At 41.9% G+C, this 16402-nt stretch overlaps 1 protein-coding gene across 10 annotated transcripts in view; it reads left to right on the forward strand.

Annotated features, from left to right (window-relative positions):
• Plekhg1 (pleckstrin homology and RhoGEF domain containing G1) overlaps positions 1-16402 on the forward strand; it is a 229705-nt gene that overhangs the window by 130167 nt on the left and 83136 nt on the right. For 6 of the 10 annotated variants that reach the window (XR_010057385.1, XM_063273325.1, XM_063273299.1 and 3 more), the window contains one exon: positions 12450-12958. Coding sequence is in view for 9 of the 10 variants with exons in the window: in XM_063273325.1 (XP_063129395.1) it covers positions 12551-12958 (408 nt within the window). In the remaining variant the exon portion in view is untranslated. Of the gene's footprint in view, positions 1-3112; positions 4133-12446; positions 12959-16402 lie in introns of those variants that run through there. The other 4 variants (XM_063273307.1, XM_063273321.1, XM_063273303.1 and 1 more) reach the window with 3 other exon arrangements.

Consider the following 16402-nt stretch of genomic DNA (forward strand, 5'->3'; position numbering starts at 1 on the left):
TTGATTTCGTTGGCTGTCTTAGAAAATGGGGAGATGGTGGTAGTATCTAAAACCAAAGAAGGTTCTTCCCTGCAAACCTCTCCAGCATTCGGCTGTTATGCTTTATATAGCAACTATGACATATGCTTTTAAGTGTCTGCTGCAACTTCCGGCTGCTTTATATCTGAAACCATGATGCAACTTTATAAATTTTTCTGACCCTGTATGGTTTGAGACCAACTCCTTTCTTAAGCCCCCTTTTCCTTTCCTGGCGTCTCTGGAGCATCCCTTTTCTAGCTTCTTGGCACTGTTAGCTGGCTTCAGAATTTGCAGTGTTTCAGTGGGGCCAGCCTTGAAGCCTTGCTGGCTATACTGCAGGCATACTTTCTCTCGTTATCCCAAATAACTGACAAAACCACTGTAGTCTCATTGCTAACACCCCAGGGTAGTTCTTAGTAGAATGGGCAGGCTAATTCTTGGCACAGGGACAATAACTCCATGATCCTTTCCTACAGGAAGCCTTAGTTTTCGCTCATAGCTTTTATCTATACTAAGAAAGACTTGAGATATTTCTTTCTCTTTTTTATCATGTGCATGCATGTGTGTGCGTGTGTATGTGTGCGCGCACATACACACACATGTTCCTGGATGAGTCCATACACATGTGGATACCAGAAGATCTCTCTGGGTGTCATTTCTCAGGCACCTTCCTACCTTTTGCTTGAGATAAAGTCTTTTATTGGCCTAAAATTTGAGGAACAGACCCGCAGCTCACCAGTGAAGGACAGGGCCCCACCCACCTTCTCCCATCTCATATCACTGAGATTGTGTGCACGTATCATCCCCGCTAGAGACTGAACTCAGTTCTCATACTTGCAAGTAAAAGACTTTACCAATAGAGCCATCTCCCCAGCTCAAGTCTCAATTTCTAGCATAGGTTATATACCCTACTCTGAAATCCTGACTCTGAAATACTTGGAAGTCAGAAGAAACAGGCAGATCTCGAAATATTTGGACTGTTGACATGATGTCACAAATGGAAAATTCCAGATCACAAAAACTTCATCTCCTGCACCAAAGTATGACAAATGATGTCTAGAATTAATTTCAATCTATGCACGCAGGTGTATATGCTATGAAAATGAAAACATTGTGTCTGTGTCCATGATAGATAATGTATATATGAACACTTCAAATCCAAAACATTCTGAAACCCTATTGATCCTGAGCATTCAGGCCAGGAATAAATCACCTTGCAGTGGGATGGATTCCAAGCTGTGGCAAACTCTAGGAAGGGTTTTGTATTTTTACTGATGGAGGACTTTCTCACACTGCTGACTTTCAGACCACCTGCTGGCCCAAGTGTTCCTTTCTTGTGAGCTTATGTTCTAGTTACTCTAGATATGTCCGTTTTGTGTGATGAGTCTCCATCCCTCATTCCAGATGACAACTTGGAAGAGTCCCCTCTTCCTGGTTGCACCAGTGCTAGAAGTGCAAAAATGTGTCTTTATCCACTAGGGACGATACATGTGTATTAACATGTGACTAAGCTCACTGTGGCTGGAGAGAAAGTTTGCTGAGCAAATCTTACCTCTTCATTTGGTGGTAATGTTCACAAGCGAATTAAGCAGCAAGAATTGGCAAGGACAATGGGATGCCTTCTTTTCTTGCTATGTGCACAGAAAGCAGTGACAAGATAGTAATCTCCTTCCTAGAGCTGTTACCAGTCTGGCTAACTGGTAAGTGCACTGGGAGCTGGAATGCAAAGCCTTTGTTCGAGTGGAGTGCAGCTAGACTGTAAGAAAATGGGATCAAGGGGTGAAAGATGAGAGGTGAAAGGCCCCTGACTCTCCAACCTTAAGATGTGACTTTTTCCGATTTCTTCTTTTCCTCTCTGCTGTTATCCATTCTCTGGCCCTATATGCTAGGAACCTGTTAACTTCATTTTGCAAAAGATTGTGATCCTGGGATAAATAGAAAGACACAAACTGTGTGGCGGTGTGTGTGTGCAGTATGTGCGGTGCATGCATGCACGTGTGCATGTGTGTCTTCAGAAAACAGGAGTTGTTGATAACTTAGCTCAGGACTGCCCCATAGGAGTGGCCTGGCCTGTACTTTCCCTCAGATCTGTCACTTGTCCAGCAGGTGAATGTAGCAAATTGCCTATTGGGCACACACAAAGCAGCTAGACTGTAATGTTTCCTTGTAACTCATACAGCAGCTCTTAGAAATATTAAAAACAGCAACATGTTCAGGGAAGGGGAAGATCCAAGGGCAGGAACATTCTTTTGGAAGATGGAAGTCGTTAATTTGATACCTGAGTCTACACACAGACATCTGAGCCAACAAACACCTCTGTATATTTCATCTGTCTAAGAGTTTAGAATCTACAGGATGGGAAAATCACCTACTTCCCTCAGTTGTGACTGTCCAGGAATGGGAGAGAAGACAAAAAATGATTAAATCCGAGACTATGCAAAGCTTACTCTGAGTGTAGTGAGCAGCTGTTCGGCCAGGAGGAACCACACACAGTGAGGGTGGCTGTGGAGACTTAGATAGGAACTTAATTGTACGAAGGAGGAGGATTTGGCGAAGTGGAAAGGAGGATGTATCTGGGCTCTGGTGTGGGTTCGCAAACACTGATAAGGACAAAGAGACCACTATGGTGGTCAAACAAGGAAAAGTAAGGCAGCTTCCCCAGGTGGGGTTGGGAGAGGGCCCTCCTCTCACCAGATCTCTAGCATCCGGGCTTCACGATGTCGATGTCAGTTGGTCTGGTTAGATGTGAGAGAGCGAGCATCCCACTGCAATGTCTTCCAGCTGTCTGAATCGATGGAGTGGAGAAGCCTGAATGCACACAGACCCATTCAAAGGAAACAGGCATTAACACAAATTATCCTATTATGTCGTTAGCTCCAAATCACCTAATAGGCACGATAGAAATTGCTGTATTAGAGATGATCTTCAAGTGCTGGTTCTCATAACCACAGCTTTCAGTGGAAAGTGCACTGAAAAGCGTGTGATCGTTTTAGGTTAAGTATGAGATGAACAAGATCCAGTTTTGAGTATAAATGTATAAATATAAATATAAATATAAATATAAATATAAATATAAATATAAATATAAATATAAATATAAATATAAACTGGCATTGGAGTTTTATCTCAGGCTACACATAACATTTTATTTAGCTTTATTGTATATATGTGTGTGTGTGTGTGTGTGTGTGTGAGAGAGAGAGAGAGAGAGAGAGAGAGAGAGAGAGAGAGAGAGGTAACATTTTTAAAGACAAGTGGCCCTAGGGAAATTTAAAAATCTCAAATAAGTCCAATTTACTGAAGTGTGGGAATTAAATTATTCTGTATTTATTACTTAGTATTTATACATATAATAGAATTTAACTTTTTCCAAAAAAAAAAAACAACCCACTCTGTGCATTTTGATTTTACGCATTTGCCTACAGGCAGAACCTTTAAAACTCTTGTTTAAAGTCTAGTGCAAATGTATCCCAGTATAACTGCTGACTGAAATGTATGGGATATTAGCTAGCAGACTAAGGTTATCCAGGGCACCCTGAACTGGGTGCTAGTCAGCCCTGAACACCCCTTTTAAAAGCTCTGTTAAAGTTGCATGATTCACTTTCAAACAGGCTTGTAAATCAGGAAATGAACTTGAAAAATATCTGACCGCCAGAACTCCAGCTCATTTTAATATGGGGCTTGTGGAGAACTGTGGCCAGAGCCAGAAGGTAAAAGCCAAAGGGCTTTCAGGCTGTGGGCTGCATTTGATGTGCACAAAAGAATGGAAGCCGTAGGGTGTCTCTCAGAGAAGTGTTCAGTTTTCGACTTACCCACAGTGGGTGTCTATTGTCCTATTTCTCAATTGAATGATGTCATGTTTCATTTAAGGCTCTCTGTGATGCTGAAGTCTGTGGTCTATGCACGATGGGGGGAAGGCAGCCAGAAAGTTGCGAATCAGGTTTTTTGTAAAGCCTTTGTGTGTCGGGTTTGAAAGATAAAAGCTGACTCATGCAATATTTCAGTGCAAGACGGTGCACAGACTAGTAAGGGCTTCTTGTCTTACCTGACTGAGCGCCCAGTGCAGCCGCTGCACCAGCTGAAGACAGCCGTGTTCAGCCTCGGTGGAGAGCAGGTAGGTGCTTGTGGAGGTGTTTGCAGGGAACTAACCCCAGTTTCTTCCCTCTCTGAGCAGCTGAAGCAGCAGCCACTGCAGAAAGGGGAGAAACTCTCACAGGGGGGGCTTTTTTTTACAACACTGTAAGGACAGAAGCTTTGGGGTATGCGGCACACATGTCCCGGTGTAAACACCATGCATGCCCTGAAGTTTTCTGACAATGGAATTCATCCAGATTATTCTTCTCCCACCCCTTTGCATCTGAACTGAAGTCTGTGTTCAATTGTTTTTGCTTGTTTGGGCTTAGTTTGGCTTTGATCTCCCCTTAAAGTTAGTTTGAAATAACTGAAGAGCTCATGTTCTCGACTCAGAGGAGAGACTTCCAAGCGTGCATTGAATGCTACACACGCTTTAATATCCTTTCTTACTGAGGTTCTGGTGAGCCGAGCTGGAGGGGATAAAATGAATGCTTGCGGACTTTATGCTTTGCAGCTGCAGCAGTGCAGCTCAACCTGAGGCACAAGGCAACCAAAGTGAACGATGGAGATGCAGTTTGTTTTTGAGTGTTCTATTGGTAGGGAAAAAAATACAGCTGGGCTTGTATTCAATGTTATTATCTGGAATTAACTTTATACGGTCCTACTAATTTTCTCAACTTTGTGATGTCAACGTGTTTAATGTGTACAGGCTTAGATTTATCATATTTTTGCATATGAAAATCAAATTGTTTTCATTTAAAATGTTCATATATTTGATACAGATGGGGGCTGTGGTTTTAATTCCCTTAAGTAACTTGGGCAGATTTTGGAAGGTTATTTGAAAGGTTATTGAAGAAAAGAGATATTTTTAGATAAACAGTCAAAGAAAAGAACGCATTTCTACTTGGGAAAAGTCATGTTAGTATTTTACAGTACATCCTTTTTTGTGGCAGTAAGTTGGTATCTAAAATTTAAATTTCAGGTCACATTAATAAACCATTCATCTTTCCTTGGCCATGTATTTTGAATACCCAGCGTCCTCTCCCTTTAAGGAACACAGAGGACCTGACATGTAATCATTTTACATTGTGCTGTCTGTAAGGTTTCTTTACTCTGACCCCTATTGTTAGGAAGTGCAATCTCTCTTCCTCCTTTTTCGTGAAGAAAGTGTTTAATGTACTTTGGGGAGGGATTTATTTGCCAAGGGCTATTGTCAATCCCTTGGAATTCCATCCTTCCTCCTCCTCCTTTAAGAAAATGTTATTTTGTTTTGTGCCTCCTTGCAAACAACAGCAATGTTTGGGGACAGAAGTGTGCTCCATGCAGATAAGACTGGTGTATGGTGCTTGTTCACTTACTGCTTGAGACCAGGAGTTCCATGCTAACAAGAAAGCGCTGTTCAAAGTGAAACTGGAATTTTTTTTCTTTTCCATTGAAATTAAAAATAGGGGTTGGTGGTTTGTTTCGTTTTTCCACAGCAAAGTCAGCAATAAACTTGCCTGGCCATATAGCATGTTGCTAACATGAGGTTTTTACTTGTGCCTGACTGCAGTTAGGAATGGACAATGTGGGCATCAGCTAGTGACCTTCTGGTTACTTCCGTGTTGGAGTCACACTGAGGAGGTCGTATGGGACTAGGGAAGGCCACCTGTCCAGCTACTTCACTATCAGGGAACGGAACCAATAATTGTGGTCAACTAAAAGGACATTGAACCAGAGCAAACACACGCATGCTCTGACTGGAAGAAAATATGCCACGATTCAATTTTTGTCCTACTGTTTGATCTTTATCTGTATGTATAATAGGAGATAGATTCATACATACATAAATATGTACACACACATATTGCACATACCACAAATACCAAACACATATGCATTCACACACACATGCACACACACAAACACACACACATGCATCCACACACATACACACACACATACCACACATACCTCACATATCACAAATACCAAACAAACACATATATCACACCCACCACATATGCACACACACACACACACACACACACACACACACACACACACACACAATGAAAGCCTTCTGGGTACAGATACCAAGTGCTTTAAATAAGTAGCTTAGGATGTGTTCTCTATTTTCTCACCTCCAAACTCCTTTTGCCCTAATAGTTTATGAATCCCTGTGGCAAACTAGAAATCAGACTGTAGTCTCTGTTTCATGGTCCAACTATGGTCACTGTTGAACCTAACCTCTCTGAGGTTGATTCAGTTCTTACTCTATCTTTATGAAACCTTGTAAACATGATGAAATACATAAACTTCGAGGATTCTGTGGGGAAGGCTATGGGCAATCTTGACGTATAGTTTTTATTACAGCAGGTGAATCTACTTAGGTAATCTCTACTATAAACCAAATCACTCCCAAACCTCGGGAGTTAGAAACAGCGATAGTCGTTTATAACTCTCAGGGTTCCTTGAGCTGAAAACTCAGGAGACACTTTGCCAAGTGCTTTCCTGACTTGGGTTCTGTGGGGTTGTTCACTGGACATGGTGGGAATGCATGGGCTTCTCATTCACTCCAGAAGCTGGGACTGGAGCAGCGAGGGCTTCCGAACACCCCTGGACTTCCCAGCGTGTCTCACTGCTGCTGCCCCCAGCATGGCAGCTCTAGGAAGTGAGCTTCTTCCTATGGTGGTTTGGAAGCTCCAGTTCCCTTCCTGCTCACCATGCTGGAGGCACTAGAGTCATTGTGCTTACATCCAGAGTTAGCAAGCCTCCAGGACCCTTACAGATGCTTCTCCCACAACTACTACAAGCTCACCAGAAGATGCCTGGCCATGACCGTGTGGGTAAAACTGGTTTATTTCACAGTAGTAATGGCCAAAAGATCAACTGGATGCCCATGAGTCAAGTTCTCCAAACCTGTCTAATACTAGTCCTCAGTTTGCGATTTGGGAAGAGAATGAAGCTCCAGGAAAGAAAGCAGAGTGGTGTACACATGTTACTCTTTCATTCAAAGCAGAGATTCCACCTGGTTCAGTTTGCCATGGAAAATCAGCCACTCCACTGGGTTCAGAAGTTTTCGCTCCCTCTCTTTCTCCTTACTCCTAACAATATTTTACATGCATGAATACAGTCATAAAGAAAAGGTTCCCATCATCCCATTCACTGTTATCTGAGCCATGGATACGCATATAAATGTAAATCTTTGAATCAGTATAATTTTAAGTTATGTGTATGTGTGTCTGTGTGAGGTTATGTGCACATGTGTGCAGATGCCTACAGTGCCCAGAAGAGGACATTGGATCTGCCAGAGCTGAAGTTATATGCTGTAGAAATGTTGAATCCAGATCCAGGGGTTCTACCCTGTCTTTGATCATTCAGTTCTTGAACAAAAGATGCACAACTTTATTACTTACAATAAGGCTTAAGAGCACAAGAGCAGAACAGAGATCTGCCTGTTTTGCCATTAAAATCTTTTTCCTATCTATAACCCCAAGTTATTACTTACTATGTTTCTCATCTGAGGTACTCAACTACAATCAGCCAACCCTCAGGGCCATGCTTCCTTGACTCACCTAACTCATTCTTTCCTCCTCCTCCTCCTCTTCCTCCTCCTCCTCTTCTTCCTCTTCCTCCTCTTCCTCTTCCTCCTCTTCCTCCTCTTTCTCTTCTTCTTCCTCTTCCTCTTCCTCTTCTTCATATCTCTCTCCCTCCCTCTTCCCTCCCCCCCTCCCCTTCCCTTTGTCATTCTTTTATGGTTCTTCTCCAACCCCATAAGCCCAGTAACCCTCAACCCTTGTGTCTTTTCTGCCCAACTATTGGCTCTTGGCATCTTTATTTACCAATCAAAAATATTTTGGAGGCAAGGTCACATAGCACAGTTTGGACTCTCTCCTCTCTGGGGCAACCAGGTCCTGGGGGCCCACACTTAGCATTACAATACACAGCAAACAAACCCCACAGTTACCCCTGGCTGTGAGTTATCCAATGTGGGTGAGGGGAACCAAATTCAGGTCTTCTGCAAGAGCAGTATGTACTTCTAACCACTGAGCCTCCTCTCCAACTCCTAAATCTTACATATTAATGCAGTTATCTAGATGATTTCAACATAAACTTTGTTTGATAAAAATATGCACAGGCTATTCATAGGGTTTAAAATTTGCTAGTAGTGACATTTACAAAGGCAAAACGACACCGGTAAAAGTTTAATAAGATTATTAAAAGTATCTCACTATTCTAAAATACCATTTCAACAGATGATCAAAATTATTAATGAAGAATTTGATAATTTTTTTCATATTGATGTTTAAATCCAACATACATTCAATATGTTCTGCTCACCTCAATTCTGGACTACCGGGGGTTGGGGATTTAGCTCAGTGGTAGAGCGCTTGCCTAGGAAGCAAGCGCAAGGCCCTGGGTTCGGTCCCCAGTTCCAAAAAAAAAAAAAAAAAAATTCTGGACTACCCCATCTCCAGTGCTCAGTGGTCCCACAGAGCTAGTGGCTATGTTGAGCAGCAGAATTTTATAAATCTTAAATCATTGAAGATTTACAATAGAAAGAAGAATCCAGACAAAAGAGATTGTTGATTATTTTGAGGGAGGTGAGAGCAAGACGAGACAGTTCTTATGAGGGATTTTGCCTTAAATGAGAAAAACTATAATTACCTTCTGAGCCATAGTCAACATAAAAGATGCTGCTCATTAACAAGTACAGCCTCAAATCACATGCTATTATTTGGGCTGATTTTAAATTATTTCTGTCTTTGGGAGCTTTGGAAGATACTTAACCAAGTAAGCTTGGCTGAATACTATAGATATCTGCAGGATTCTGTTGTGTAAGGTATCTCACTAGCAATTACACAATAGGCTGGTGCCAGGGGCTTCGGTGGTCTGGTTTAGGAGCATCCTTAGACCAGGACCCATTCATGTGTCTGTTTAAGAATGACCGAGGAGCAGATATATGTCAGCCTCATTGTCACTTACCACCTTTTCCTACCTTTGAAAATGTCTCAAAGGTGCTCCCATCCATAGTGGCACAACTTAGACTCCAGAATCAACTTTATCTCTGCTCATCTCTCAGAGTGATAGTCAACAAGGGAAATGATAAGAAAGAAATAGGGTTCTCTGTTGTATTCATTCATCATTCATCCTGTTAACATAGTGGTACGTGTCCTATGACTATGTTAAAGACTGGTTTCAAGACCAGGGAGAAAATGATTCTTGCCTAGTTAGTAAGTGGGGACTGGCCCTGAAAATCACCCCTTCTCATCTAGAGGGGTCAATTTTTTTACCTAGAACTTTCCAGATGTCCTGACCTTTGGTGTTGAACATAGCCAATTTATATAGACTCATAGACTCATTGGACCTTTGGGACCTTAATTTCTCAAAGAGAGTAGCCATTCCCTACAGTGGGATCAATATCAGGGTCACAATTATGATAGATACCATTGAAAGAAATCTGACTGCATCTACAGTTTGTAAGTATAGGAGTGTGTGTGTGTGTGTGTGTGTGTGTGTGTGTGTGTGTGTACATGTGTCTGTTTGTATGTGTGACTGTATTATGTGTTAGTGTGTGAATGTGAGTGTGGTTTATATGTTTAAGTATGCATATGTGTGTTGCCTGTGTGTTTGAGTGTGCGTGAATGTGTATGTGATGTATGTGTGTGTGTGTGAGTGTATGTGAATGTATAGTGTGAATGAGTGTGAATGTGTGTGTGTGGTATGTGTTTGAGTATGTATATGTCTGTCCCTGTGTATGTGTTTCTGAGTGTGTTTGACTGTAGTGAATGTGTATGAGTGTAAATGAGTATGAATGTGTGGTGTCCGGTTAAAATGTGTGTATGTGTGTAAATATGTGTGTTTAAGTATGTGTATGTGTGTGAATGTGCATGCACCTGTGTGTATGTTTGAGTGTGTGCATGAGTATGTGTATGAATGTATATTTGAGTATATGCATATGTGCCTGTGTGTGCATGTTTGAGTGTATGTATGTGTGTTTGACTGTGTATATTTCTGTGAATGTGTGTGTGAGTTTGGTATGTGTCTGTCTGTCTGTCTGTCTGTCTGTCTGTCTGTCTCTCTCTCTCTCTCTCTCTCTCTCTCTCTCTCTCTCTCTGTGTGTGTGTGTGTGTGTGTGTGTGTGTGTGTGTTTGAACCTGCACAGGCCAAGTTAGGTGGCCTGCAAATTTACAGAGACCCTTACCTTCCATCTCACTATAGGATCTTGAGTGTTATAGACACATACTACTGTGTCAAGCTTTATGTGGCTTCAGAGATTCAAACTCAGATCTTCATGCTGGCACAGTAACTGTTTCTACCCACTGCACTATCTCCCCAGCCTATCACATTCTAGATTTTCATAGAGCAGCTCTGAACTTTGGCAAGTGTACTCTGCAACAAGTGTGTCTGAATGCATGGCCACTTCTTGGATCTTCGCCACACTCAAGTTGGATCAAGCTTTTTGGGTCAAGTGCATTTTAACTGCAAACCAATCCATATTTTATGGGCTATAAAGTTGTTACAAAGCAAGCAGAAAGCATATTTCAAAATCTTTAAAAATTCACAGCAAACTCACACCATGTGCTGGCGGCCATACTGCATGTGTTCACTGCCTAGGTATTTCTTATCGTTCCTTGGTGTCAATGAAAGTGAGGACCTTCGGGTTGTATTCGCAATTTTAACATTTGACTTTGTGAGTTGGCACTAATATCTTCTGTACACATAATCTAGAAAAAAAATAGGAACAAGAAGGACTTATAGTCTTAAAAGATTGATACCAGCTGTTTGATCTTTACTACAGAGTCAAAACAAGCTCACATTCCTATCAAAAATGAAGATTGATCTTATTCTTATATATCTGTCATGCTATAACCTTTCCAGCATAAATCTCCACAACCACTCTCCTCAGCGCCACTCTCATTTCTAATAAAACCTCTAAGCTAAACAGGGATTTTTGTTAGTGAGGTGACCTGACAGTTTCATTATCAATCAAAACCCTTATCCTAAGTTGCAATCACATTAATATGAGGCAAAAATACTTTTCCTGTCTTGACAGCTGAAAAAAATCTGGATTCTCGCATGTTTTATAAGAATGATTTTTGGAACGTCTAAGTTCAGGTACAGCCCATTTTGAACCTAGGATAATTCTTCTGTACCACATATATTGACACCTCTCCGTTTGGCAGATAGTCTCACCTTATGCTGTCTCACAAATGGTAACAACCCAAATGTGCTTCATGTTGCTAGCATTTAGTCCCTAACTTAAAAGTGTTGTTTTATGACTTTGGTGTGTGGGCTGCCGGAATTATTCCAATAGCTCTTGGATATTGTCACTTGAGAGATGCAACAGGACCTTGTCTGTTTTTCTTAGGTTGGCCAGTTTTCTCATGACACGTTTATTTATTTATTTATTTATTTATTTATTTATTTATTTATTTATTTACATTTGAGAGAGAGCGCACACTATAGGAAGAATGATACAGTGAGGTGCCACGTGACCATTTTGAAAGCATCTTCTGGGTCAGTTGGAAATGTGAGACAACTTGCAGAGTCAGCTTTCTCCTTTCTTGTGATCCTGGGCATCAAAGTCAGATTGTCCATTACCAGGTGATCCTTACCAGCTGACCAGCTAGCAGGCCTAAGCACCCTCATTTAAGAAGGGCTTTTAGGTGAAGGGTCTGTTTTGCAGAGTGTCAGTGGTATTATTTAGTTTGGGTTGTGTGTGCGTGCGTGTGCGTGCGCGTGCGCACGCGCACGCACGGGTGCCTTGCTATTAGAAAAAAAGAGCCCCGAATCTCTATTTTCAGTGCTGAGATGGAATGAAATGTGTGTCAGTCAGTGTCACTTAAACCAAGTCTCCAGGACCCAGGCCCCTTGCTTTAAAATGGTGAAATTAAGTCTAAAACAACCTTTCTCAAGATTCTGTAAGACTGTCTTCTTTCTCTGCACTTAAGAACCACTCGTGATATTAATTAAAGTTGCCTGTTCTTCATGTCCTGACGAGGAGCCTTTAAGCCTGTACATCTGGACTCACCTGCTTATATAAGTCAGTGCAGGTGGTCACACTTAGACAGAGGATGCTGTGGATGTCCTGCTTCTCACCGTCTTGGGCACCCTGGCTCACTCTGCAGTCTGTTAGGTTGCAGATTCAAAGTCAGGAGGTCTGGGGAAGAGCCTGAGGCTGCCTTTCCAGCAGCCTCAGAGGATGCAAGGAAGCAGAAGCTCTCCTCAGCATCGCAGTCTGCCTTTCCCACTTAACTTGCTGCCTCTTGGTAATGATGCTCTGCGCCTGGGGTGGGTTTTACCCTCCTTCTGTTGAGAGGACGATCACTGACCTTTCTTCTGTCTTTTCTATCCTCCTGCAACGGAAGCAGATGGGCACCGCCGTTTGCAGCTGGAAGTACCATCAGCTGTAAGTCGAGTTCCAGATCCAAGGACCACAACTGAACCCTCTCAGTGCCCAGAACGAAAAACTATGGAGCTTTCCGACAGTGACCGACCCATCAGCTTCGGCTCCACCTCATCCTCGGCCTCCTCCAGGGACAGCCATGGTTCCTTTGGCAGCAGAATGACTTTGGTTTCAAATAGCCACTTGGGCTTATTTCACCAGGATAAAGAAGCTGGGGCCATAAAGCTGGAGCTGGTACCAGCGCAACCATTTTCCAGCAGCGAGCTGCAGAAGGACAACCCCGCCGGGCCACCAAACATGGATGGAGTCGGTGAGAAGCAGCCCAGGGCTCCGTGGAGAGTGGACACGAACGGCACACCGCAAACCACTGCAGACTCGGCCACCAGCCCCAAGCTCCTCTATGTGGATAGAGTTGTACAGGAAATCCTGGAGACAGAGAGGACCTACGTGCAAGATCTAAAAAGCATCGTGGAGGTAAGGCAGACTCTAAAGACTTGTAAATTTGTCAAGCAGGAAAAATAGGCTTGCAAAAATATAGAGAAAAGCAAAGAATTGCATTTGGGTTGGGAGTGATGTCTTCTATGATGCGGGAGGAGGACTGTAAAACAAAGGAAGAGAAACCTACTGTAGTCACCTGGTCAATGGAGCAGTTAATATTTGCAGAGCAAACCAGCAGTGTGTCGGGAGCAATGATGATGATGCTGTGCACGTAGTCAGCCAGCATACTGTTCCACAAAATTCCACCCCAGACATCTCAGGGTACCTCTCAGCTAGACGAGCAGATGATAATTAAAGGGAGGGGACCCCAAGCTTCTAAGTAGATGATAGATGTAGCTAAACTCAACTGTTGTCACCTGTACCACAACTGTCTGTGTGTATCTAGAAGTTTCTGAAACTACTGATAGCTGGATTCTGCGCGCACACACACACACACACACACACACACACACACACACACACACTCCAGTTGTGATTTCTGTGTCCTGGAGTGTGGGGCCTGCAAGGTAGGCCTTGCAAAGCCCCCCCCCCCCAGCTGATTACATGCGTTACCTAAGGCCATTGTTCTGTGCTGGGCCCTCATTTGCTTGGAGTTTGGAGGAAGAGAGTGAATGGGGAAAAGAAAAGTCCTGGGACTTGTCTTGTTTTTCTTTTTTGTTTACCTTTTTTGCATGATTTTACATAAATTATTACCATATGAATTATTCAAATAAATTATTCAGTGGGAACTTAGCTCAATTATATGGCAAATCACATCTCCTGGAAATTGTTATTAATTTGGCTATGAGTTACCATTCAGACTCTAGGGATAAATATTAAATAGAGTTCAGATGTTATCTCATTGTTAGGAATATTAGTATTTCTAGGGTAATTCTATGTATTACAAAGTTACTCGTTTTGCTGCCTACTGATAGATCAAATACCTTCTTTTTTCTTTTTTTCAGTACCTAAAGCCTGTTTTAGACTTTTTTTTTTTCTGGCCTCAAACTCCTGATCTGAAACAGTCCCCCGCCTCAGTCTCTCACACTGGCACTTACAGGTGTGTGCCACATGCTAGCTTCTGGTTTAGACTTTCAATCAAAAATATGCTTCAGAATATTGTGGAATATTTGCCGATGAGCACATTCTCCACCAAATACACACATGCTTCCAGCTTTAGAAAAAAAGACATTCAGAAGCGTGATCGTGTGTCAAGTTCCACAGATGACAGAGCCAGACACTGTCCTAAAAACAATTATGACATCACTCGCAGTAAAAATAGAAAGTCAACTAATGTTCAACCAGAACAATATGTGGTACCAATGGAGACCAAAGAGGCTCAATTTCTAACTTTCAACCATGATGTCATTGGTACAGTACCTCTGAAACCGCCAACAATTTTACAACCTCTGGGGAAACTTAGTGTGATTAAAGTTGTTATTGGTTTGTGCTGGGTTTATTTTTTTTTCTCTTCTATCATTTTCCTAGTAACTTTCCCATTTAATCAAAACTCATCTTACTGGGAGAGAAACCTGGAGTTTACTCAACTATCATTCCATGAAACTCTTGGTTTTGTTTTCTTTTGTCAAGGTTGCTTGATAGAACAGGGAGAGAAGAAATTAGATACAGATGAGCAAGCAGACAGGGAGAGGTGTTTTTTCCTATCCAAGTTTGACCCCGTCAGTGCTGTTTGAGGCAATCCAAGCATTCTTGCCTCACCTCTGCAGACCTTAACCCTCTCTGCACACAGCACGACACAGGAAAGAGGTTCAGCTTTTTGAACCCAGCTTACATCTTGTACTCTTTTCTGTATCATGAATCAGTAGCATGCCCAGGTGAATGAATTTTTCTGGGGCTGGGTACATGTTAGCCGTGTAAACAGAACCTCTACAACTCACATGTAGGTTTTCTTGTTAAGATTTGTGAACAGGGGAATTTTTGTGAACATCATTGATTCGGACACTGCTTTAAGAGACATTCGCAGAAAGCAGTTAGATTTGTCCCAGCTAAGTGATTTCTAAGAAGAGAACCTTCTAACCTGGGTGGTTGGGTTCTACACGCTGGTTATATAGACAATACCTTCTGTCCCATGTGCAGAGACATCGTATTAAACTAATCCAAAATACATAGATGAAATTTTTCCTTCTCTTACCAGATAGGGACTCAGTCATGATGACCTCCACATGTCATTACTGAATCCTAAAGCTTTTGGAACATTTGACAACATGCGCCGGCCTTCTCTCCCTATTATTTATTCCTTGCATTTTTATTTTCTTCATGACTCTCTGGACCCCTTGCCATTGTCCACAGTGACTGCCTTATCCTCTGTGGCTTTCCTTTCGGCATCTTAGCCATTTCATGGCTAGCATTCGAAAAGGCAATATGCGATTTTGACTGTCACCCGTACTCTAGGGTGCAGTCGATGGTTCTTCCCATCCTATATTTTCCTATATTTTCATCAGTCACCAATGAAGTGAGAAAATAAACACTAAAACAAGTTGAAAGGAAAATAGCCAACCGTACACCTTGTGGAGAAGTGGACTCCATAGCCAGAGAGTCTCTTTCATGTTTAATGCATCTTTGACTGACTGGTCAAAGGTAGGATTCTTTTAATCTTTCTAAATGATTTATAAAAGAGCCTTTGAGGGCCTCCTGAGATTAGACCTCAGATAGAATTCACAGCCTCTTTCACCCTTTTGGTGAATTTTAAAATAGTTCAGGATGTTGTATAATGCTGGGTAATTGGGAGTCACATCCCCCTACCAATGGTGTCTTTGAACTCTAAGGTGACAAACTAGGTCATCTCTGGGGATGTACAAAGACATGCATATTTAGTGCGAGGTGGGAAGCCGATAAAATAAGTATAACCTTTTCCTCCTATTATATACCAGAGACTTAAAATGCTTTTCAAATACCTTTATCTGTAAAGTATGTTAAAAAAAAACTTATTACAGCTTTAATGTCCAAAATGTTAACAGTCAAAGCCTTGGAGTATTGCTTGTAAGGGCTGGTGAGATGGGTCCAACAACCTGAGTTCAATCCACAGGACCTACATAGTGATCTACTTATAGTGGACCAACTTATACAATATGCTATTGATCATATAAACTAACAGGTTTTACCATGACCTTTTCATACTGACATAATAATAATCTTCTTCGTTCATATTTGTTCCCCATTACCCTCCCTTGTCCGCCTTCCTTTCCCCCAAATAGTTTCTCTTCTGCTTTCACGTGTGTACATGGGGGCAGGAAATGGGAGAAAGAGAGAAAGATTGATTCTGCATATAGAAAAATTGTGACATTTACCTTGGTGACTCCAGCTATCACTTAGCATGATGATCTCCAGTTCAATTTCCCTGCAGATGACATCATTTTATGCTTTTTGTGCATATATGATGATGTATTTTCTTTTTTTTTTTTTTTGTTCTTTTTTTCGGAG

The sequence above is a fragment of the Rattus norvegicus genome, chromosome 1 (assembly GCF_036323735.1).
Source record: "Rattus norvegicus strain BN/NHsdMcwi chromosome 1, GRCr8, whole genome shotgun sequence".
Taxonomy (NCBI): domain Eukaryota; kingdom Metazoa; phylum Chordata; class Mammalia; order Rodentia; family Muridae; genus Rattus; species Rattus norvegicus.